The sequence below is a fragment of the Notothenia rossii genome (genome assembly GCF_949606895.1).
Source record: "Notothenia rossii genome assembly, contig: scaffold_79, whole genome shotgun sequence".
NCBI classification, from domain to species: Eukaryota; Metazoa; Chordata; class Actinopteri; order Perciformes; family Nototheniidae; genus Notothenia; species Notothenia rossii.
Window position 1 is genome coordinate 205,732 of NW_027639699.1, and position 24,955 is coordinate 230,686.

Below are 24,955 nucleotides of genomic sequence, written 5' to 3' on the forward strand. Positions count from 1 at the left end.
ATCACCCTGGATTGAGATGAGTCTTTGATACTGGAGAGTTTTTGTTTTATTCTCATCTAAACAGAGAGGGAGGATAGCTCATATATGAGATTTCAATTTTCTTTTATTTTGAAACTCTACATCAGAATGTCCTGATTTTTTCTGAGTGACTAGATGGGGTGTCCTGCTATCACCATGGAGTTAGATGAGTCTTTGATACTGGACAGTGTTTGTTTTATTCCAATCTAAAAACAGGGATGATAGCTCATATATGAGACTTCAAAGGTATTTTATTTTGAAACTCTAAATCAGAATGTCCTGATTCTCCCTGAGTGACTAGGTGGGGTGTCCTGCTATCACCCTGGAGTGAGATGCGTCTTTGATCCTGGACAATTTTTGTTTTATTCTCATCTAAAAACAGGGATGATAGCTCATGCAATAGAGATTTCAAAGGTCTTTTATTTTGAAACTCTACATCAGAAAGTCCTGATTCTCCCTGAGTGACTAGGTGGGGTGTCCTGTTATCACCCTGGAGGGAAATGAGTATTTGATACTGGACAGTGTGTGTTTTATTCCCATCTAAAAACAGGGATGATAGCTCATATATGAGACTTCAAAGGTATTTTATTTTGAAACTCTACATCAGAATGTCCTGATTCTCCCTGAGTGACTAGATGGGGTGTCCTGCTATCACCCTGGAGTGAGATGCGTCTTTGATACTGGACAGTTTTTGTTTTATTTTCATCTAAAAACAGGGATGATAGCTCATACAATAGAGATGTCAAAGGTCTTTTATTTTGAAACACTACATCAGAATGTCCTGATGTTTTCTCAGTTCTCTAGGTGGGGTGTCCTGCTATCACCCTGGAGTGAGATGCGTCTTTGATACTGGAGAGTTTTTGTTTTATTCTCATCTAAACAGAGAGGGATGATAGCTCATATATGATATTTCAAAGGTATTTTATTTTGAAACTCTACATCAGAATGTCCTGATTTGTTTTCGGAGTGACTAGAAGGGGTGTCCTGCTATAAACCTATAGTGAGATGAGTCTTTGATACTGGACAGTTTTTGTTTCATTCTCATCTAAAAACAGGGATGCTAGCTCATACAATAGAGATTTAAAAGGTCTTTTATTTTGAAACTTTACATCAGAATCTCCTGATTCTCCCTGAGTGACTAGGTGGGGTGTCATGCTATCACCCTGGAGTGAGATGAGTCTTTAATACTGGAGTGTTTTGGTTTTATTCTCATCTAAACAGAGAGGGATGATAGCTCATACAATAGAGATTTCAAAGGTCTTTTATTTTGAAACTGTACATCAGAATCTCCTGATTCTCCCTGAGTGACTAGGTGGGGTGTCATGCTATCACCCTGGAGTGAGATGGGTCTTTGATACTGGACAGTGTTTGTTTTATTCTCATCTAAAAACAGGGATGATAGCTCATATATGAGATTTCAAAGGTCTTTTATTTTGAAACTCTACATCAGAATGTCCTGTTTTTTTCTGAGGGACTAGATAGGGTGTCCTGCTATCACCATGGACTTAGACGAGTCTTTGATACTGGACAGTGTTTGTTTTATTCCCATCTAAAAACAGGGATGATAGCTCATATATGAGACTTCAAAGGTATTTTATTTTGAAACTCTAAAGCAGAATGTCCTGATTGTCCCTGAGTGACTAGGTGCGGTGGCCTGCTATCACCCTGGACTGAGATGTGTCTTTGATACTGGACAGTTTTTGTTTTATTCTCATCTAAAAAAAGGGATGATAGCTCATACAATAGGGATTTCAAAGGTCTTTTATTTTGAAAATCTACATCAGAAAGTCCTGATTCTCCCTGAGTGACTAGGTGGGGTGTCCTGTTATCACCCTGAAGGGAAATGAGTATTTGATACTAGACAGTGTTTGTTTTATTCTTATCTAAATACAGAGGGATGATAGCTCATATATGAGATTTCAAAGGTCTTTTATTTTGAAACTCTACATCAGAATGTCCTGATTTTTCTTTGGAGTGAGTAGATGGGGTGTCCTGCTATCACCCTGGAGTAAGATAGGTCTTTGATACTGGACAGTGTTTGTTTTATTCTCATCTAAAAACAGGGATGATAGCTCATAAAATAGAGATTTAAAAGGTCTTTTATTTTGAAACTTTACATCAGAATCTCCTGATTCTCCCTGAGTGACTAGGTGGGGTGTCGTGCTATCACCCTGGAGTGAGATGTGTCTTTGATACTGGAGAGTCTTTGTTTTATTCTCATCTAAACAGAGAGGGATGATAGCTCATACATGAGATTTCAAAGGTCTTTTATTTTGAAACTCTAGATCAGAATGTCCTGATTTTTTCTGAGTGACTAGATGGGGTGTCATGCTATCACCCTGGAGTGAGATGTGTCTTTGATACTGGAGAGTCTTTGTTTTATTATCATCTAAACAGAGAGGGATGATAGCTCATACATGAGATTTCAAAGGACTTTTATTTTGAAACTCTACATCAGAATGTCCTGATTTTTTCGGAGTTACTAGAAGGGGTGTCCTGCTATCACCCTGGAGTGAGATGAGTCTTTGATACTGGACAGTCTTTGTTTTATTCTCATCTAGAAACAGGGATGATAGCTCATACAATAGAGATTTCAAAGGTCTTTTATTTTGAAACTCTACATCAGAAAGTCCTGATTCTCCCTGAGTGACTAGGTGGGGTGTCCTGTTATCACCCTGAAGGGAAATGAGTATTTGATACTGGACAGTGTTTGTTTTATTCTTATCTAAATGCAGAGGGATGATAGCTCATATATGATATTTCAAAGGTCTTTTATTTTGAAACTCTACATCATAATGTCCTGATTCTCCCTGAGTGACTAGATGGGGTGTCCTGCTATCACCCTGGATTGAGATGAGTCTTTGAGACTGGAGAGTTTTTGTTTTATTCTCATCTAAACAGAGAGGGAGGATAGCTCATATATGAGATTTCAATTTTCTTTTATTTTGAAACTCTACATCAGAATGTCCTGATTTTTTCTGAGTGACTAGATGGGGTGTCCTGCTATCACCATGGAGTTAGATGAGTCTTTGATACTGGACAGTGTTTGTTTTATTCCAATCTAAAAACAGGGATGATAGCTCATATATGAGACTTCAAAGGTATTTTATTTTGAAACTCTAAATCAGAATGTCCTGATTCTCCCTGAGTGACTAGGTGGGGTGTCCTGCTATCACCCTGGAGTGAGATGCGTCTTTGATACTGGACAGTTTTTGTTTTATTTTCATCTAAAAACAGGGATGATAGCTCATACAATAGAGATGTCAAAGGTCTTTTATTTTGAAACACTACATCAGAATGTCCTGATGTTTTCTCAGTTCTCTAGGTGGGGTGTCCTGCTATCACCATGGAGTTAGATGAGTCTTTGATACTGGACAGTGTTTGTTTTATTCCAATCTAAAAACAGGGATGATAGCTCATATATGAGACTTCAAAGGTATTTTATTTTGAAACTCTAAATCAGAATGTCCTGATTCTCCCTGAGTGACTAGGTGGGGTGTCCTGCTATCACCCTGGAGTGAGATGCGTCTTTGATACTGGACAGTTTTTGTTTTATTCTCATCTAAACAGAGAGGGATGATAGCTCATATATGAGATTTCAAAGGTATTTTATTTTGAAACTCTACATCAGAATGTCCTGATTTGTTTTCAGAGTGACTAGAAGGGGTGTCCTGCTATAAACCTATAGTGAGATGAGTCTTTGATACTGGACAGTTTTTGTTTCATTCTCATCTAAAAACAGGGATGCTAGCTCATGCAATAGAGATTTCAAATGTCTTTTATTTTGAAACTGTACATCAGAATGTCCTGATCTTTTCTGGGTTCTCTAGGTGGGGTGTCCTGCTATCACCCTGGAGTGAGATGAGTCTTTAATACTGGAGTGTTTTGGTTTTATTCTCATCTAAACAGAGAGGGATGATAGCTCATACAATAGAGATTTCAAAGGTCTTTTATTTTGAAACTGTACATCAGAATCTCCTGATTCTCCCTGAGTGACTAGGTGGGGTGTCATGCTATCACCCTGGAGTGAGATGGGTCTTTGATACTGGACAGTGTTTGTTTTATTCTCATCTAAAAACAGGGATGATAGCTCATATATGAGATTTCAAAGGTCTTTTATTTTGAAACTCTACATCAGAATGTCCTGTTTTTCTTCGGAGTGACTAGATGGGGTATCCTGCTATCACCCTGGAGTGAGATAGGTCTTTGATACTGGACAGTGTTTGTTTTATTCTCATCTAAAAACAGGGATGATAGCTCATACAATAGAGATTTAAAAGGTCTTTTATTTTGAAATTCTACATCAGAATCTCCTGATTCTCCCTGAGTGACTAAGTGGGGTGTCATGCTATCACCCTGGAGTGAGATGTGTCTTTGATACTGGAGAATCTTTGTTTTATTCTCATCTAAACAGAGAGGGATGATAGCTCATATATGAGATTTCAAAGGTCTTTTATTTTGAAACTCTAGATCAGAATGTCCTGATTTTTTCTGAGTGACTAGATGGGGTGTCCTGCTGTCACCATGGAGTTAGATGAGTCTTTGATACTGGACAGTGTGTGTTTTATTCCCATCTAAAAACAGGGATGATAGCTCATATATGAGACTTCAAAGGTATTTTATTTTGAAACTCTAAATCAGAATGTCCTGATTCTCCCTGAGTGACTAGGTGGGGTGTCCTGCTATCACCCTGGATTGAGATCTGTCTTTGATACTGGACAGTGTTTGTTTTATTCCCATCTAAAAACAGGGATGATAGCTCATATATGAGACTTCAAAGGTATTTTATTTTGAAACTCTAAAGCAGAATGTCCTGATTGTCCCTGAGTGACTAGGTGGGGTTTCCTGCTATCACCCTGGAGTGAGATGAGTCTTTGATACTGGAGAGTTGTTGTTTTATTCTCATCTAAACAGAAAGGGATGATAGCTCATATATGAGATTTCAAAGGTCTTTTATTTTGAAACTCTACATCAGAATGTCCTGATTTTTCTTCGGAGTGACTAGATGGGGTGTCCTGCTATCACCCTGGAGTAAGATAGGTCTTTGATACTGGACAGTGTTTGTTTTATTCTCATCTAAAAACAGGGATGATAGCTCATAAAATAGAGATTTAAAAGGTATTTTATTTTGAAACTCTACATCAGAATCTCCTGATTCTCCCTGAGTGACTAGGTGGGGTGTCATGCTATCACCCTGGAGTGAGATGAGTCTTTAATACTGTAGAGTTTTTATTTTATTCTCATCTAAACAGAGAGGGATGATAGCTCATATATGAGATTTCAAAGGACTTTTATTTTGAAACTCTACATCAGAATGTCCTGATTTTTCTTCGGAGTGACTAGATGGGGTGTCCTGCTATCACCCTGGAGTTAGATAGGTCTTTGATACTGGACAGTGTTTGTTTTATTCTCATCTAAAAACAGGGATGATAGCTCATACAATAGAGACTTCAAAGGTATTTTATTTTGAAACTCTAAATCAGAATGTCCTGATTCTCCCTGAGTGACTAGGTGGGGTGTCCTGCTATCACCCTGGATTGAGATGATTCTTTGATACTTGACAGTTTTTGTTTTATTTTCATCTAAATACAGGGATGATAGCTCATACAATAGAGATTACAAAGGTCTTTTATTTTGAAACTCTACATCAGAATGTTCTGATTCTCCCTGAGTGACTAGGTGGGGTGTCCTGCTATCACCCTGGATTGAGATCTGTCTTTGATACTGGACAGTGTTTGTTTTATTCCCATCTAAAAACAGGGATGATAGCTCATATATGTGACCTGCTCTATCATTTTCAGTCACATTGACCCTGAAACACATTTTGAGTTTGATACACTGTTGGAAAGATGAGATTCTTAGCTTTCTAATGATATCAATATTGTTTTTGTCCTCCAAATATTAAGCAAAATACGTCACTTTACATAATGAATGTCATCGAACCATGATTTTGAGAAAAAGGCCTTCAAAGTTTGCAGTACTTTCTTAGGTATTTATTCAAATGAACCATACCATAAAACGAATTCATCTAGAGCTGTTTGCACAAAAACACACACACACACACACACACACACACACACACACACACACACACACACACACACACACACACACACACACACACACACACACACACACACACACACACACACACACACACACACCCCACACACACACACACACACACACACACAATATACTGTTCTCTTGTTGTCACTTTCATACATCAATACATGGAACAAAGGCACTCACATACACATGCACGCCGTACCAACGTGCACTCCCGTACACTCCCGAACTCACGTGCACGTTCATCAATTTATGTATGTATTTTGGTCATGTTTGAGCACATGCTTATGCGCACACATCTATTCCCATGTACATGGCCATGTGCACACCCAGACCACATGCACACCCGTACTCACGTGCACACCCGTACTCACGTGCACACCCACACCCACGTGCAGAATCATCAATATACAATTTTTATGAAAAACACTATGAATAAATACTTAAATGAACTGATTGCATGTTAACCTCTAACAACATTAGAATAATTTGGCACAAAAGCTAATTTAGAGAAAGAAGCAAGCAACAGAACAGATAAATATACTACACAATATAAAAATAGCAAACAATCAACAGAGTAGCTAACAGTACTTAAAACCAATTTGAAATATATATTTACAGCATTTATAGAAGAATGACATAGTGTTGATGTATTATGCACTCTCACTCATTAAGGATGAGATGTTAAGGGTTTGGGGCAGGTGATGTCTTTGGTGTCCTCAGTGCAGAACTCTCTGATCTTCTCAAAAAGATACCACTGCCGTTTTTCATCAAGCCCAGGGGGAGTCAGTTCAGTGGGACGTGCCTCCTGGTCAGTAAAGCACCCTGTGCGTAGCAGCTTGAAGGATTCTTCTTCTTTACGTTCAAACTCCTTGGCGTAGACCACTCCAGGCTCGGCACTGGTGAAGCGTAGGTGATGGTACCTCTTGATACCTGGAAGCGGTCTGAAGCTGGGGGCAAGGAAGTTGTGCCAGTCGTCTGTTTTGACGAAGGTCTCCCCTGACTCATTGCCAACCAGCTGGGGGATGTTGACTCCAGTGACGGTACTGGACCTGACAGCCTGGCTGATGTCCTTCAGGCAGGACACTGGTGTGCGGCGGAACTGCTGCTTAAACAGGCCAAAGCACCAGTCAGGTGCAAATTTGGTGTGGCCAGCAATAAGAAAGTTGAGGGAGATATCTTCATGGAGTCCCACCATGCACCGCCAAGCAAGGTACCAGAGGAGGTATCTGTTTTTGTTCTGACCAGAGCAGTTGTCACAGTGCAGGTGAACATGTTTCTCCCCAAGCCCATACTAAGAGAAGAAGTGGTGGAGGTAGGCAATGACAGCATTGGAACCCTTGCTGCTGCAATGAGCCTCATCTATGAGGTAGTTTACCTGCTGAGGAACACCTTCACAGCAGACACCAAACAGTCCACACTTCCTGGGAACCATAAAGTAAATGGGCCCGGGCTGGAGAGGGTCACTGGGGTAGTGAACCTGTAACACCAGACCAACAGATGAATTAACTAATGAGTGATCTATACTCTAATTCTAAAAATGTGTGAATATTCATATTGTTACATTCCAAACATTCTGGATTATCACAGCATTCATCACATTCACACACCTCACCTGCTGCGCATAGTCAAAGCTGTAGTGGATGGTGATGTCTCTGCTACAGGGTTGGTTGGGTCCTAATTTGACACCCAGCTCTCTAGCTGTTTCTTTACAGCTGGCGACCATCTCCTGGTAAGCCTGACGCTCCACCCCCACGGTGCGGAGGTGTTCTTCCTGCTTCCTGAGCTTCGCTGACTTGACACAGTCGGGAAAGTTGGAGCTGCGGTAGATGGCAATGTTGTTTTTCTGACAGAACCAACATAGGTCTGTCATCGGCCTCCCAATAATGACACTGGGAGTCAGCTCCTTCCACAGCTTCCTAAATGTGCTGTTGCCAGCAGCACGGTGACCTGGAAAGGTGATTAAAGACAAATATAGCATTGTTAGATTACTCATCATTAGTTTTCCATTGAGGTTTCCTCGTGTAAAAAACCCCCAAAAAAACAAGATTAAAATATAAGAAAATACCCACCCTTCTCCTGCATCTGAACCTTGTATTTCCGCCACACAGAGGACTTGGTCTCAGTTGTTGGTAGAACACTGATGTCCGTCCTCTTAAACCCTGGAATCCGTCCAGGAAGTGGCATGGCAAAGACATCTGCAAAGTTGGTAATGAACCGTACAATTCGCTGGATGTCTTCAAAGGACAACACCCTTTTGGTCACCACACGACCACCACGTCTTATCCTTGAGGCCAAGCCATGTTCCTTGAAGAACTTGATGATACCTGTCAGCTTGTCTTGAGAAATTCTGGAATGGTTTAAAACATCAGTCTTTGATTGTTTTTTATGGCTTTCTTTAATGTATGCATTGTAGTATATACATTGTCGTTGTATTTTTTCATTATGTAAAAGCATGTATATATATATATATATTTATTTATTTATGTATTACTATTGCTGTAAATTCTGCTTCTATTCAGTTATTGTCAAACTCAGTTCAACTCATGCATGGCTTATTACCACTTCATTTGAAAATAGTAACACTACCAAAAGTGAAGTAGCCTTTTCAAAATCAAACTCACCCATGTAGAAACTTGAAAGTCTCCCGGCAGATTTTGTGCCCATCTAAGAAATAGGACGTTCTCTGCTGTTTCCGCTCCTTTTGGTGTCCTCTCTTTGCACAAGCGGTCTCTTTGGAGAGGTTTATGTTGGAGCTTATCTTTCCAAGTAGCACCAAATGCTTTTCACCTGGAAAATCATATAACATTGCATAATGTGTTGTGTCAATCACTCATCACACACAACTTAAATCTTTAACGTGTAACAGAACACACAGGCCCACCCCCCACACATTGCCTATAGTATTATGTTAAACACACTCCCATACACACATATTCTATCTATTATAAAGGGTAATAATAAGTACAGGCTAGTCTGGCAGTGACTCCAGAGTAAACTGCTCTCACATGAGATAATACATTTGTAGCTGCCTATCTCTGCAAATCTTTAGATAATTAGGCTGGGGCCACATGTGATTTAAGGGGTAGCCAAAAAAATATGTCTCCCCATGTGGATAAAATGTAGGGTTGAAACATTTATGAAAATGTTCACCACAATAATTTTTCAATGAGTATTAGCCAACTTTAAGTTGTAGGTGGTTATGTGAGCATTATTTTAATTGTTGTTATGTTTTTAACACTAACCCATACTCACACACACATCGTTACCACAGTCAAAGGTATTTAAATAATATAACGTTATAACGTTACTTACCATTAGTCATTTCATTCATTTGGTCTCATCTCTTGACCATCTCCTCAGGGGTGTAACGGGTGTAACATGGAACTCCATCATTAAATGTACAGCTACACCTGTAGTCACGGGCCCTCTCAATCTCTTGAGCGCTGTCCTCTCTCACATAATGCCGTACGGACTGAAGTGTCTCAGCCACCGGGTCGTTCAGCAGTGGTTGTTCCTCTGTGGTGTCCTCATCCTCTTCAGCATCCGTGGTCTGAGGGCTGCTGTCAGTGTCAGGGCTGTCTGACTCTAAATCGGAGCCGGATAACGGGGACACTTCAACCGGTGCCGTCAAAAAGTAATCAGTGATCAGCTGAACCCATTGCTCATCAGAGGCTGTCCCTCTCACAATGTTGGAGTTCAACAGTCTTGCGATTTGATCTTCTCTGGAATCCATCGATCTGATTAGCGGCTAATAAATTGTCAAAGTACGGAGGAAAAATATTTTCGTTTTACTGGGTGAAGGTCGCGAGGAATAATGTTGGTTTATATAGTGTGTGTGTGTGTGTGTTTGTGTATTTTGCGTTTGTGTGTATTGTGTTGGTTTCCCGGGGAAAACCCTCACAAGAAACACCGGCTGTTGTTATGCCAGCTGTGACGTTACGTTACTCCGTTCTCCGCTCGTAATGATGCCTTTACAAGCTTCAAAGTTGTATTTATCATCTGAATTTGGCAAAACAAGTTTAATATTCTGAAAGCCAAGACTTTGTTTATTTGAAATCAGATGAAAATAAACTATCACGGACTCTGCCGTGTTATTCATGATTACTATACGCTTTTCATTCATAATGTCAGCCGGAGGGAGGGGGGGCAGCGCTGCGGAAGAGCAGCGTGAGAGCTGTCATCTTCCCATTACAAGCTTCAAACATGTATTTATCGTTTGATTTTGGAAATAAAAGTTTCAGATTCTGAAAGCCAAGACGTTGTTTATTTGAAATCAAACAAAACACCAAAACCCCGAAAAACTAGTTTTTTACTCAAATCCACGTTTATTTTGAAATGAGCCGTTGCGACTTCCGACTGATTTCGATAGAGCGGGTCACATATGAGACTTCAAAGGTATTTTATTTTGAAACTCTAAAGCAGAATGTCCTGATTGTCCCTGAGTGACTAGGTGGGGTTTCTTGCTATCACCCTGGAGTGAGATGTGTCTTTGATACTGGATAATCTTTGTTTTATTCTCATCTAAACAGAGAGGGATGATAGCTCATACATGAGATTTCAAAGGTCTTTTATTTTGAAACTCTAGATCAGAATGTCCTGATTTTTTCTGAGTGACTAGATGGGGTGTCCTGCTGTCACCATGGAGTTAGATGAGTCTTTGATACTGGACAGTGTGTGTTTTATTCCCATCTAAAAACAGGGATGATAGCTCATATATGAGACTTCAAAGGTATTTTATTTTGAAACTCTAAATCAGAATGTCTTGATTCTCCCTGAGTGACTAGGTGGGGTGTCCTGCTATCACCCTGGATTGAGATCAGTCTTTGATACTGGACAGTTTTTGTTTTATTTTCATCTAAATACAGGGATGATAGCTCATACAATAGAGATTACAAAGGTCTTTTATTTTGAAACTCTACATCAGAATGTTCTTATTCTCCCTGAGTGACTAGGTGGGGTGTCCTGCTATCACCCTGGATTGAGATCTGTCTTTGATACTGGACAGTGTTTGTTTTATTCCCATCTAAAAACTGGGATGATAGCTCATATATGAGATTTCAAAGGTATTTTATTTTGAAACTCTAAAGCAGAATGTCCTGATTGTCCCTGAGTGACTAGGTGGGGTTTCATGCTATCACCCTGGAGTGAGATGAGTCTTTGATACTGGAGAGTTTTTGTTTTATTCTCATCTAAACAGAGAGGGATGATAGCTCATATATGAGATTTCAAAGGTCTTTTATTTTGAAACTCTACATCAGAATGTCCTGATTTTTCTTCGGAGTGACTAGATGGGGTGTCCTGCTATCACCCTGGAGTAAGATAGGTCTTTGATACTGGACAGTGTTTGTTTTATTCTCATCTAAAAACAGGGATGATAGCTCATACAATAGAGATTTAAAAGGTCTTTTATTTTGAAACTCTACATCAGAATCTCCTGATTCTCCCTGAGTGACTAGGTGGGGTGTCATGCTATCACCCTGGAGTGAGATGTGTCTTTGATACTGGAGAGTCTTTGTTTTATTCTCATCTAAACAGAGAGGGATGATAGCTCATACATGAGATTTCAAAGGTCTTTTATTTTGAAACTCTAGATCAGAATGTCCTGATTTTTTCTGAGTGACTAGATGGGATGTCCTGCTGTCACCATGGAGTTAGATGAGTCTTTGATACTGGACAGTGTGTGTTTTATTCCCATCTAAAAACAGGGATGATAAGTCATATATGAGACTTCAAAGGTATTTTATTTTGAAACTATAAATCAGAATGTCCTGATTCTCCCTGAGTGACTAGGTGGGGTGTCCTGCTATCACCCTGGATTGAGATGAGTCTTTGATACTGGACAGTTTTTGTTTTATTTTCATCTAAAAACAGGGATGATAGCTCATACAATAGAGATTTAAAAGGTCTTTTATTTTGAAACTCTACATCAGAATGTCCTGATTCTCCCTGAGTGACTAGGTGGGGTGTCCTGCTACACCCTGGAGTTAGATGAGTCTTTGATACTGGACTGTTTTTGTTTTATTCTCATCTAAAAACAGGGAAGATAGCTCATATATGAGACTTCAAAGGTCTTTTATTTTGAAACTCTACATCATAAGGTCCTGATTCTCCCTGAGTGACTAGGTGGGGTGTCCTGGTATCACCCTGAAGGGAAATGAGTATTTGATACTGGACAGTGTTTGTTTTATTCTCATCTAAAAACAGGGATGATAGCTCATACAATAGAGATTACAAAGGTCTTTTATTTTGAAACTCTAGATCAGAATGTCCTGATTTTTTCTGAGTGACTAGATGGGGTGTCCTGCTGTCACCATGGAGTGAGATGAGTCTTTGATACTGGAGAGTTTTTGTTTTATTCTCATCTAAACAGAGAGGGATGATAGCTCATATATGAGATTTCAAAGGTCTTTTATTTTGAAACTCTACATCAGAATGTCCTGATTTTTCTTCGGAGTGACTAGATGGGGTGTCCTGCTATCACCCTGGAGTAAGATAGGTCTTTGATACTGGACAGTGTTTGTTTTATTCTCATCTAAAAACAGGGATGATAGCTCATACAATAGAGATTTAAAAGGTCTTTTATTTTGAAACTCTACATCAGAATCTCCTGATTCTCCCTGAGTGACTAGGTGGTGTGTCATTCTATCACCCTGGAGTGAGATGTGTCTTTGATACTGGAGAGTCTTTGTTTTATTCTCATCTAAACAGAGAGGGATGATAGCTCATACATGAGATTTCAAAGGTCTTTTATTTTGAAACTATCGATCAGAATGTTCTGATTCTCCCTGAGTGACTAGGTGGGGTGTCCTGCTATCACCCTGGATTGAGATCTGTCTTTGATACTGGACAGTGTTTGTGTTATTCCCATCTAAATACAGGGATGATAGCTCATATATGAGACTTCATAGGTATTTTATTTTGAAACTCTAAAGCAGAATGTCCTGATTGTCCCTGAGTGACTAGGTGGGGTTTCCTGCTATCACCCTGGAGTGAGATGAGTCTTTGATACTCGAGAGTTTTTGTTTTATTCTCATCTAAACAGAGAGGGATGATAGCTCATATATGAGATTTCAAAGGTCTTTTATTTTGAAACTCTACATCAGAATGTCCTGATTTTTCTTTGGAGTGACTAGATGGGGTGTCCTGCTATCACCCTGGAGTAAGATAGGTCTTTGATACTGGACAGTGTTTGTTTTATTCTCATCTAAAAACAGGGATGATAGCTCATACAATAGAGATTTAAAAGGTCTTTTATTTTGAAACTCTACATCAGAATCTCCTGATTCTCCCTGAGTGACTAGGTGGGGTGTCATGCTATCACCCTGGAGTGAGATGTGTCTTTGATACTGGAGAGTCTTTGTTTTATTCTCATCTAAACAGAGAGGGATGATAGCTCATATATGAGACTTCAAAGGTATTTTATTTTAAAACTCTAAATCAGAATGTCCTCATTCTCCCTGAGTGACTAGGTGGGATGTCCTGCTATCACCCTGGATTGAGATGAGTCTTTGATACTGGACAGTTTTTGTTTTATTTTCATCTAAATACAGGGATGATAGCTCATACAATAGAAATTACAAAGGTCTTTTATTTTGAAACTCTACATCAGAATGTTCTGATTCTCCCTGAGTGACTAGGTGGGGTGTCCTGCTATCACCCTGGATTGAGATCTGTCTTTGATACTGGACAGTGTTTGTTTTATTCTCATCTAAAAACAGGGATGATAGCTCATACAATAGAGATTTCAAAGGTCTTTTATTTTGAATGTCTACATCAGAATGTCCTGATTCTCCCTGAGTGACTAGGTTGGGTGTCCTGCTACACCCTGGAGTTAGATGAGTCTTTGATACTGGACTGTTTTTGTTTTATTCTCATCTAAAAACAGGGATGATAGCTCATATATGAGACTTCAAAGGTCTTTTATTTTGAAACTCTACATCAGAAAGTCCTGATTCTCCCTGAGTGACTAGGTGGGGTGTCCTGTTATCACCCTGAAGGGAAATGAGTATTTGATACTGGACAGTGTTTGTTTTATTCTTATCTAAATGCAGAGGGATGATAGCTCATATATGAGATTTCAAAGGTCTTTTATTTTGAAACTCTACATCAGAATGTCCTGATTTTTTCTGAGTGACTAGAAGGGGTGTCCTGCTATCACCATGGAGTTAGATGAGTCTTTGATACTGGACAGTGTTTGTTTTATTCCAATCTAAAAACAGGGATGATAGCTCATATATGAGACTTCAAAGGTATTTTATTTTGAAACTCTAAATCAGAATGTCCTGATTCTCCCTGAGTGACTAGGTGGGGTGTCCTGCTATCACCCTGGAGTGAGATGCGTCTTTGATACTGGACAATTTTTGTTTTATTCTCATCTAAAAACAGGGATGATAGCTCATGCAATAGAGATTTCAAAGGTCTTTTATTTTGAAACTCTACATCAGAAAGTCCTGATTCTCCCTGAGTGACTAGGTGGGGTGTCCTGTTATCACCCTGGAGGGAAATGAGTATTTGATACTGGACAGTGTGTGTTTTATTCCCATCTAAAAACAGGGATGATAGCTCATATATGAGACTTCAAAGGTATTTTATTTTGAAACTCTACATCAGAATGTCCTGATTCTCCCTGAGTGACTAGATGGGGTGTCCTGCTATCACCCTGGATTGAGATGAGTCTTTGATACTGGAGAGTTTTTGTTTTATTCTCATCTAAACAGAGAGGGAGGATAGCTCATATATGAGATTTCAATTTTCTTTTATTTTGAAACTCTACATCAGAATGTCCTGATTTTTTCTGAGTGACTAGATGGGGTGTCCTGTTATCACCATGGAGTTAGATGAGTCTTTGATACAGGACAGTGTTTGTTTTATTCCCATCTAAAAACAGGGATGATAGCTCATATATGAGACTTCAAAGGTATTTTATTTTGAAACTCTAAAGCAGAATGTCCTGATTGTCCCTGAGTGACTAGGTGCGGTGTCCTGCTATCACCCTGGACTGAGATGTGTCTTTGATACTGGACAGTTTTTGTTTTATTCTCATCTAAAAAAAGGGATGATAGCTCATACAATAGGGATTTCAAAGGTCTTTTATTTTGAAAATCTACATCAGAAAGTCCTGATTCTCCCTGAGTGACTAGGTGGGGTGTCCTGTTATCACCCTGAAGGGAAATGAGTATTTGATACTGGACAGTGTTTGTTTTATTGTTATCTAAATACAGAGGGATGATAGCTCATATATGAGATTTCAAAGGTCTTTTATTTTGAAACTCTACATCAGAATGTCCTGTTTTTCTTCGGAGTGACTAGATGGGGTATCCTGCTATCACCCTGGAGTGAGATAGGTCTTTGATACTGGACAGTGTTTGTTTTATTCTCATCTAAAAACAGGGATGATAGCTCATACAATAGAGATTTAAAAGGTCTTTTATTTTGAAATTCTACATCAGAATCTCCTGATTCTCCCTGAGTGACTAAGTGGGGTGTCATGCTATCACCCTGGAGTGAGATGTGTCTTTGATACTGGAGAATCTTTGTTTTATTCTCATCTAAACAGAGAGGGATGATAGCTCATATATGAGATTTCAAAGGTCTTTTATTTTGAAACTCTAGATCAGAATGTCCTGATTTTTTCTGAGTGACTAGATGGGGTGTCCTGCTGTCACCATGGAGTTAGATGAGTCTTTGATACTGGACAGTGTGTGTTTTATTCCCATCTAAAAACAGGGATGATAGCTCATATATGAGACTTCAAAGGTATTTTATTTTGAAACTCTAAATCAGAATGTCCTGATTCTCCCTGAGTGACTAGGTGGGGTGTCCTGCTATCACCCTGGATTGAGATCTGTCTTTGATACTGGACAGTGTTTGTTTTATTCCCATCTAAAAACAGGGATGATAGCTCATATATGAGACTTCAAAGGTATTTTATTTTGAAACTCTAAAGCAGAATGTCCTGATTGTCCCTGAGTGACTAGGTGGGGTTTCCTGCTATCACCCTGGAGTGAGATGAGTCTTTGATACTGGAGAGTTGTTGTTTTATTCTCATCTAAACAGAAAGGGATGATAGCTCATATATGAGATTTCAAAGGTCTTTTATTTTGAAACTCTACATCAGAATGTCCTGATTTTTCTTCGGAGTGACTAGATGGGGTGTCCTGCTATCACCCTGGAGTAAGATAGGTCTTTGATACTGGACAGTGTTTGTTTTATTCTCATCTAAAAACAGGGATGATAGCTCATAAAATAGAGATTTAAAAGGTATTTTATTTTGAAACTCTACATCAGAATCTCCTGATTCTCCCTGAGTGACTAGGTGGGGTGTCATGCTATCACCCTGGAGTGAGATGAGTCTTTAATACTGTAGAGTTTTTGTTTTATTCTCATCTAAACAGAGAGGGATGATAGCTCATATATGAGATTTCAAAGGACTTTTATTTTGAAACTCTACATCAGAATGTCCTGATTTTTCTTCGGAGTGACTAGATGGGGTGTCCTGCTATCACCCTGGAGTTAGATAGGTCTTTGATACTGGACAGTGTTTGTTTTATTCTCATCTAAAAACAGGGATGATAGCTCATACAATAGAGACTTCAAAGGTATTTTATTTTGAAACTCTAAATCAGAATGTCCTGATTCTCCCTGAGTGACTAGGTGGGGTGTCCTGCTATCACCCTGGATTGAGATGATTCTTTGATACTTGACAGTTTTTGTTTTATTTTCATCTAAATACAGGGATGATAGCTCATACAATAGAGATTACAAAGGTCTTTTATTTTGAAACTCTACATCAGAATGTTCTGATTCTCCCTGAGTGACTAGGTGGGGTGTCCTGCTATCACCCTGGATTGAGATCTGTCTTTGATACTGGACAGTGTTTGTTTTATTCCCATCTAAAAACAGGGATGATAGCTCATATATGTGACCTGCTCTATCATTTTCAGTCACATTGACCCTGAAACACATTTTGAGTTTGATACACTGTTGGAAAGATGAGATTCTTAGCTTTCTAATGATATCAATATTGTTTTTGTCCTCCAAATATTAAGCAAAATACGTCACTTTACATAATGAATGTCATCGAACCATGATTTTGAGAAAAAGGCCTTCAAAGTTTGCAGTACTTTCTTAGGTATTTATTCAAATGAACCATACCATAAAACGAATTCATCTAGAGCTGTTTGCACAAAAACACACACACACACACACACACACACACACACACACACACACACACACACACACACACACACACACACACACACACACACACACACACACACACACACACAATATACTGTTCTCTTGTTGTCACTTTCATACATCAATACATGGAACAAAGGCACTCACATACACATGCACGCCGTACCAACGTGCACTCCCGTACACTCCCGAACTCACGTGCACGTTCATCAATTTATGTATGTATTTTGGTCATGTTTGAGCACATGCTTATGCGCACACATCTATTCCCATGTACATGGCCATGTGCACACCCAGACCACATGCACACCCGTACTCACGTGCACGCCCGTACTCACGTGCACACCCACACCCACGTGCAGAATCATCAATATACAATTTTTATGAAAAACACTATGAATAAATACTTAAATGAACTGATTGCATGTTAACCTCTAACAACATTAGAATAATTTGGCACAAAAGCTAATTTAGAGAAAGAAGCAAGCAACAGAACAGATAAATATACTACACAATATAAAAATAGCAAACAATCAACAGAGTAGCTAACAGTACTTAAAACCAATTTGAAATATATATTTACAGCAGTTATAGAAGAATGACATAGTGTTGATGTATTATGCACTCTCACTCATTAAGGATGAGGTGTTAAGGGTTTGGGGCAGGTGATGTCTTTGGTGTCCTCAGTGCAGAACTCTCTGATCTTCTCAAAAAGATACCACTGCCGTTTTTCATCAAGCCCAGGGGGAGTCAGTTCAGTGGGACGTGCCTCCTGGTCAGTAAAGCACCCTGTGCGTAGCAGCTTGAAGGATTCTTCTTCTTTACGTTCAAACTCCTTGGCGTAGACCACTCCAGGCTCGGCACTGGTGAAGCGTAGGTGATGGTACCTCTTGATACCTGGAAGCGGTCTGAAGCTGGGGGCAAGGAAGTTGTGCCAGTCGTCTGTTTTGACGAAGGTCTCCCCTGACTCATTGCCAACCAGCTGGGGGATGTTGACTCCAGTGACGGTACTGGACCTGACAGCCTGGCTGATGTCCTTCAGGCAGGACACTGGTGTGCGGCGGAACTGCTGCTTAAACAGGCCAAAGCACCAGTCAGGTGCAAATTTGGTGTGGCCAGCAATAAGAAAGTTGAGGGAGATATCTTCATGGAGTCCCACCATGCACCGCCAAGCAAGGTACCAGAGGAGGTATCTGTTTTTGTTCTGACCAGAGCAGTTGTCACAGTGCAGGTGAACATGTTTCTCCCCAAGCCCATACTGAGAGAAGAAGTGGTGGAGGTAGGCAATGACAGCATTGGAACCCTTGCTGCTGCAATGAGCCTCATCTATGAGGTAGTTTACCTGCTGAGGAACACCTTCACAGCAGACACCAAACAGTCCACACTTCCTGGCAACCATAAAGTAAATGGGCCCGGGCTGGAGAGGGTCACTGGGGTAGTGAACCTGTAACACCAGACCAACAGATGAATTAACTAATGAGTGATCTATACTCTAATTCTAAAAATGTGTGAATATTCATATTGTTACATTCCAAACATTCTGGATTATAACAGCATTCATCGCATTCACACACCTCACCTGCTGTGCATAGTCAAAGCTGTAGTGGATGGTGATGTCTCTGCTACAGGGTTGGTTGGGTCCTAATTTGACACCCAGCTCTCTAGCTGTTTCTTTACAGCTGGCGACCATCTCCTGGTAAGCCTGACGCTCCACCCCCACGGTGCGGAGGTGTTCTTCCTGCTTCCTGAGCTTCGCTGACTTGACACAGTCGGGAAAGTTGGAGCTGCGGTAGATGGCAATGTTGTTTTTCTGACAGAACCAACATAGGTCTGTCATCGGCCTCCCAATAATGACACTGGGAGTCAGCTCCTTCCACAGCTTCCTAAATGTGCTGTTGCCAGCAGCACGGTGACCTGGAAAGGTGATTAAAGACAAATATAGCATTGTTAGATTACTCATCATTAGTTTTCCATTGAGGTTTCCTCGTGTAAAAAACCCCCAAAAAAACAAGATTAAAATATAAGAAAATACCCACCCTTCTCCTGCATCTGAACCTTGTATTTCCGCCACACAGAGGACTTGGTCTCAGTTGTTGGTAGAACACTGATGTCCGTCCTCTTAAACCCTGGAATCCGTCCAGGAAGTGGCATGGCAAAGACATCTGCAAAGTTGGTAATGAACCGTACAATTCGCTGGATGTCTTCAAAGGACAACACCCTTTTGGTCACCACACGACCACCACGTCTTATCCTTGAGGCCAAGCCATGTTCCTTGAAGAACTTGATGATACCTGTCAGCTTGTCTTGAGAAATTCTGGAATGGTTTAAAACATCAGTCTTTGATTGTTTTTTATGGCTTTCTTTAATGTATGCATTGTAGTATATACATTGTCGTTGTATTTTTTCATTATGTAAAAGCATGTTTATATATATATATTTATTTATTTATTTATGTATTACTATTGCTGTAAATTCTGCTTCTATTCAGTTATTGTCAAACTCAGTTCAACTCATGCATGGCTTATTACCACTTCATTTGAAAATAGTAACACTACCAAAAGTGAAGTAGCCTTTTCAAAATCAAACTCACCCATGTAGAAACTTGAAAGTCTCCCGGCAGATTTTGTGCCCATCTAAGAAATAGGACGTTCTCTGCTGTTTCCGCTCCTTTTGGTGTCCTCTCTTTGCACAAGCGGTCTCTTTGGAGAGGTTTATGTTGGAGCTTATCTTTCCAAGTAGCACCAAATGCTTTTCACCTGGAAAATCATATAACATTGCATAATGTGTTGTGTCAATCACTCATCACACACAACTTAAATCTTTAACGTGTAACAGAACACACAGGCCCACCCCCTACACATTGCCTATAGTATTATGTTAAACACACTCCCATACACACATATTCTATCTATTATAAAGGGTAATAATAAGTACAGGCTAGTCTGGCAGTGACTCCAGAGTAAACTGCTCTCACATGAGATAATACATTTGTAGCTGCCTATCTCTGCAAATCTTTAGATAATTAGGCTGGGGCCACATGTGATTTAAGGGGTAGCCAAAAAAATATGTCTCCCCATGTGGATAAAATGTAGGGTTGAAACATTTATGAAAATGTTCACCACAATAATTTTTCAATGAGTATTAGCCAACTTTAAGTTGTAGGTGGTTATGTGAGCATTATTTTAATTGTTATGTTTTTAACACTAACCCATACTCACACACACATCGTTACCACAGTCAAAGGTATTTAAATAATATAACGTTATAACGTTACTTACCATTAGTCATTTCATTCATTTGGTCTCATCTCTTGACCATCTCCTCAGGGGTGTAACGGGTGTAACAGGGAACTCCATCATTAAATGTACAGCTACACCTGTAGTCACGGGCCCTCTCAATCTCTTGAGCGCTGTCCTCTCTCACATAATGCCGTACGGACTGAAGTGTCTCAGCCACCGGGTCGTTCAGCAGTGGTTGTTCCTCTGTGGTGTCCTCATCCTCTTCAGCATCCGTGGTCTGAGGGCTGCTGTCAGTGTCAGGGCTGTCTGACTCTAAATCGGAGCCGGATAACGGGGAAACTTCAACCGGTGCCATCAAAAAGTAATCAGTGATCAGCTGAACCCATTGCTCATCAGAGGCTGTCCCTCTCACAATGTTGGAGTTCAACAGTCTTGCGATTTGATCTTCTCTGGAATCCATCGATCTGATTAGCGGCTAATAAATTGTCAAAGTACGGAGGAAAAATATTTTCGTTTTACTGGGTGAAGGTCGCGAGGAATAATGTTGGTTTATATAGTGTGTGTGTGTGTGTGTTTGTGTATTTTGCGTTTGTGTGTATTGTGTTGGTTTCCCGGGGAAAACCCTCACAAGAAACACCGGCTGTTGTTATGCCAGCTGTGACGTTACGTTACTCCGTTCTCCGCTCGTAATGATGCCTTTACAAGCTTCAAAGTTGTATTTATCATCTGAATTTGGCAAAACAAGTTTAATATTCTGAAAGCCAAGACTTTGTTTATTTGAAATCAGATGAAAATAAACTATCACGGACTCTGCCGTGTTATTCATGTTTACTATACGCTTTTCATTCATAATGTCAGCCGGAGGGAGGGGGGGCAGCGCTGCGGAAGAGCAGCGTGAGAGCTGTCATCTTCCCATTACAAGCTTCAAACATGTATTTATCGTTTGATTTTGGAAATAAAAGTTTCAGATTCTGAAAGCCAAGACGTTGTTTATTTGAAATCAAACAAAACACCAAAACCCCGAAAAACTAGTTTTTTACTCAAATCCACGTTTATTTTGAAATGAGCCGTTGCGACTTCCGACTGATTTCGATAGAGCGGGTCACATATGAGACTTCAAAGGTATTTTATTTTGAAACTCTAAAGCAGAATGTCCTGATTGTCCCTGAGTGACTAGGTGGGGTTTCCTGCTATCACCCTGGAGTGAGATGTGTCTTTGATACTGGATAATCTTTGTTTTATTCTCATCTAAACAGAGAGGGATGATAGCTCATACATGAGATTTCAAAGGTCTTTTATTTTGAAACTCTAGATCAGAATGTCCTGATTTTTTCTGAGTGACTAGATGGGGTGTCCTGCTGTCACCATGGAGTTAGATGAGTCTTTGATACTGGACAGTGTGTGTTTTATTCCCATCTAAAAACAGGGATGATAGCTCATATATGAGACTTCAAAGGTATTTTATTTTGAAACTCTAAATCAGAATGTCTTGATTCTCCCTGAGTGACTAGGTGGGGTGTCCTGCTATCACCCTGGATTGAGATCAGTCTTTGATACTGGACAGTTTTTGTTTTATTTTCATCTAAAAACAGGGATGATAGCTCATACAATAGAGATTTAAAAGGTCTTTTATTTTGAAACTCTACATCAGAATCTCCTGATTCTCCCTGAGTGACTAGGTGGGGTGTCCTGCTATCACCCTGGATTGAGATCTGTCTTTGATACTGGACAGTGTTTGTTTTATTCCCATCTAAAAACTGGGATGATAGCTCATATATGAGATTTCAAAGGTATTTTATTTTGAAACTCTAAAGCAGAATGTCCTGATTGTCCCTGAGTGACTAGGTGGGGTTTCATGCTATCACCCTGGAGTGAGATGAGTCTTTGATACTGGAGAGTTTTTGTTTTATTCTCATCTAAACAGAGAGGGATGATAGCTCATATATGAGATTTCAAAGGTCTTTTATTTTGAAACTCTACATCAGAATGTCCTGATTTTTCTTCGGAGTGACTAGATGGGGTGTCCTGCTATCACCCTGGAGTAAGATAGGTCTTTGATACTGGACAGTGTTTGTTTTATTCTCATCTAAAAACAGGGATGATAGCTCATACAATAGAGATTTAAAAGGTCTTTTATTTTGAAACTCTACATCAGAATCTCCTGATTCTCCCTGAGTGACTAGGTGGGGTGTCATGCTATCACCCTGGAGTGAGATGTGTCTTTGATACTGGAGAGTCTTTGTTTTATTCTCATCTAAACAGAGAGGGATGATAGCTCATACATGAGATTTCAAAGGTCTTTTATTTTGAAACTCTAGATCAGAATGTCCTGATTTTTTCTGAGTGACTAGATGGGATGTCCTGCTGTCACCATGGAGTTAGATGAGTCTTTGATACTGGACAGTGTGTGTTTTATTCCCATCTAAAAACAGGGATGATAACTCATATATGAGACTTCAAAGGTATTTTATTTTGAAACTATAAATCAGAATGTCCTGATTCTCCCTGAGTGACTAGGTGGGGTGTCCTGCTATCACCCTGGATTGAGATGAGTCTTTGATACTGGAGAGTTTTTGTTTTATTCTCATCTAAACAGAGAGGGAGGATAGCTCATATATGAGATTTCAATTTTCTTTTATTTTGAAACTCTACATCAGAATGTCCTGATTTTTTCTGAGTGACTAGATGGGGTGTCCTGCTATCACCATGGAGTTAGATGAGTCTTTGATACTGGACAGTGTTTGTTTTATTCCAATCTAAAAACAGGGATGATAGCTCATATATGAGACTTCAAAGGTATTTTATTTTGAAACTCTAAATCAGAATGTCCTGATTCTCCCTGAGTGACTAGGTGGGGTGTCCTGCTATCACCCTGGAGTGAGATGCGTCTTTGATACTGGACAGTTTTTGTTTTATTTTCATCTAAAAACAGGGATGATAGCTCATACAATAGAGATGTCAAAGGTCTTTTATTTTGAAACACTACATCAGAATGTCCTGATGTTTTCTCAGTTCTCTAGGTGGGGTGTCCTGCTATCACCCTGGAGTGAGATGCGTCTTTGATACTGGAGAGTTTTTGTTTTATTCTCATCTAAACAGAGAGGGATGATAGCTCATATATGATATTTCAAAGGTATTTTATTTTGAAACTCTACATCAGAATGTCCTGATTTGTTTTCGGAGTGACTAGAAGGGGTGTCCTGCTATAAACCTATAGTGAGATGAGTCTTTGATACTGGACAGTTTTTGTTTCATTCTCATCTAAAAACAGGGATGCTAGCTCATGCAATAGAGATTTCAAATGTCTTTTATTTTGAAACTGTACATCAGAATGTCCTGATCTTTTCTGGGTTCTCTAGGTGGGGTGTCCTGCTATCACCCTGGAGTGAGATGAGTCTTTAATACTGGAGTGTTTTGGTTTTATTCTCATCTAAACAGAGAGGGATGATAGCTCATACAATAGAGATTTCAAAGGTCTTTTATTTTGAAACTGTACATCAGAATCTCCTGATTCTCCCTGAGTGACTAGGTGGGGTGTCATGCTATCACCCTGGAGTGAGATGGGTCTTTGATACTGGACAGTGTTTGTTTTATTCTCATCTAAAAACAGGGATGATAGCTCATATATGAGATTTCAAAGGTCTTTTATTTTGAAACTCTACATCAGAATGTCCTGATTTTTTCTGAGTGACTAGGTGGGGTGTCCTGCTATCACCCTGGAGTGAGAGGAGTCTTTGATACTGGACAGTTTTTGTTTTATTCTCATCTAAAAACAGGGATGATAGCTCATATATGAGATTTCAAAGGTCTTTTATTTTGAAACTCTACATCAGAATGTCCTGATTTTTGCTGAGTGACTAGGTGGGGTGTCCTGCTATCACCCTGGAGTTTGATGAGTCTTTGATATTAGACAGTTATTGTTTTATTCTCATCTAAAAACAGGGATGATAGCTCATATATGAGATTTCAAAGGTCTTTTATTTTGAAACTCTACATCAGAATGTCCTGATTCTCCCTGAGTGACTAGGTGGGATGTCCTGCTATCACCCTGGAGTGAGATGCGTCTTTGATACTGGACAGTTTTTGTTTTATTATCATCTAAAAACAGGGATGATAGCTCATGCAATAGAGATTTCAAAGGTCTTTTATTTTGAAACTGTACTTCAGAATGTCCTGATTCTCCCTGAGTGACTAGGTGGGGAGTCCTGCTATCACCCTGGAGTGAGATGATTCTTTGATATTGGACAGTATTTGTTTTATTCTCATCTAAAAACAGGGATGATAGCTCATGCAATAGAGATTTCAAAGGTCTTTTATTTTGAAACTCTACATCAGAAAGTCCTGATTCTCCCTGAGTGACTAGGTGGGGTGTCCTGTTATCACCCTGGAGTGAGATGAGTTTTTGATACTGGACAGTTATTGTT

General features: G+C 39.7%; 2 protein-coding genes across 2 annotated transcripts; both read right to left on the reverse strand.

Annotated features, from left to right (window-relative positions):
* Positions 1-7,393: 7,393 nt before the first annotated feature.
* LOC307027517 (uncharacterized protein) lies at positions 7,394-9,686 on the reverse strand. Its single transcript, XM_079695786.1, has 3 exons — positions 8,712-9,686; positions 8,160-8,437; positions 7,394-8,037 (listed from the first exon to the last, which is right to left on the reverse strand). Exons 1-3 carry the CDS (start codon positions 8,894-8,896, stop codon positions 7,640-7,642), a joined length of 861 nt encoding a protein of 286 aa, XP_079551912.1. The 5' UTR covers positions 8,897-9,686; the 3' UTR covers positions 7,394-7,639.
* Positions 9,687-17,926: 8,240 nt separating this feature from the next.
* Positions 17,927-20,138, reverse strand: LOC307027516 (uncharacterized protein; the record flags this gene model as incomplete). The annotated part of the gene is made up of 4 exons (XM_079695785.1): positions 19,883-20,138; positions 19,329-19,606; positions 18,872-19,206; positions 17,927-18,736 (listed from the first exon to the last, which is right to left on the reverse strand). The coding sequence occupies exons 1-4, from the start codon at positions 20,065-20,067 to the stop codon at positions 17,927-17,929; spliced, it is 1,608 nt and encodes a 535-aa protein (XP_079551911.1). The 5' UTR covers positions 20,068-20,138.
* Between the last annotated feature and the right edge of the window lie 4,817 nt (positions 20,139-24,955).

Bases quoted from the DNA above. Each gene is read 5' to 3' on its own strand.
- LOC307027517 (XM_079695786.1), bottom strand. From the start codon at position 8,896: ATGTTATATGATTTTCCAGGTGAAAAGCATTTGGTGCTACTTGGAAAG. The intron at 8,438-8,711 runs GTGAGTTTGATT...AAACCATTCCAG, and splicing joins ACTTTCAAGTTTCTACATGG to AATTTCTCAAGACAAGCTGA. The intron at 8,038-8,159 runs GTGGGTATTTTC...TCACCTTTCCAG, and splicing joins GGTTCAGATGCAGGAGAAGG to GTCACCGTGCTGCTGGCAAC.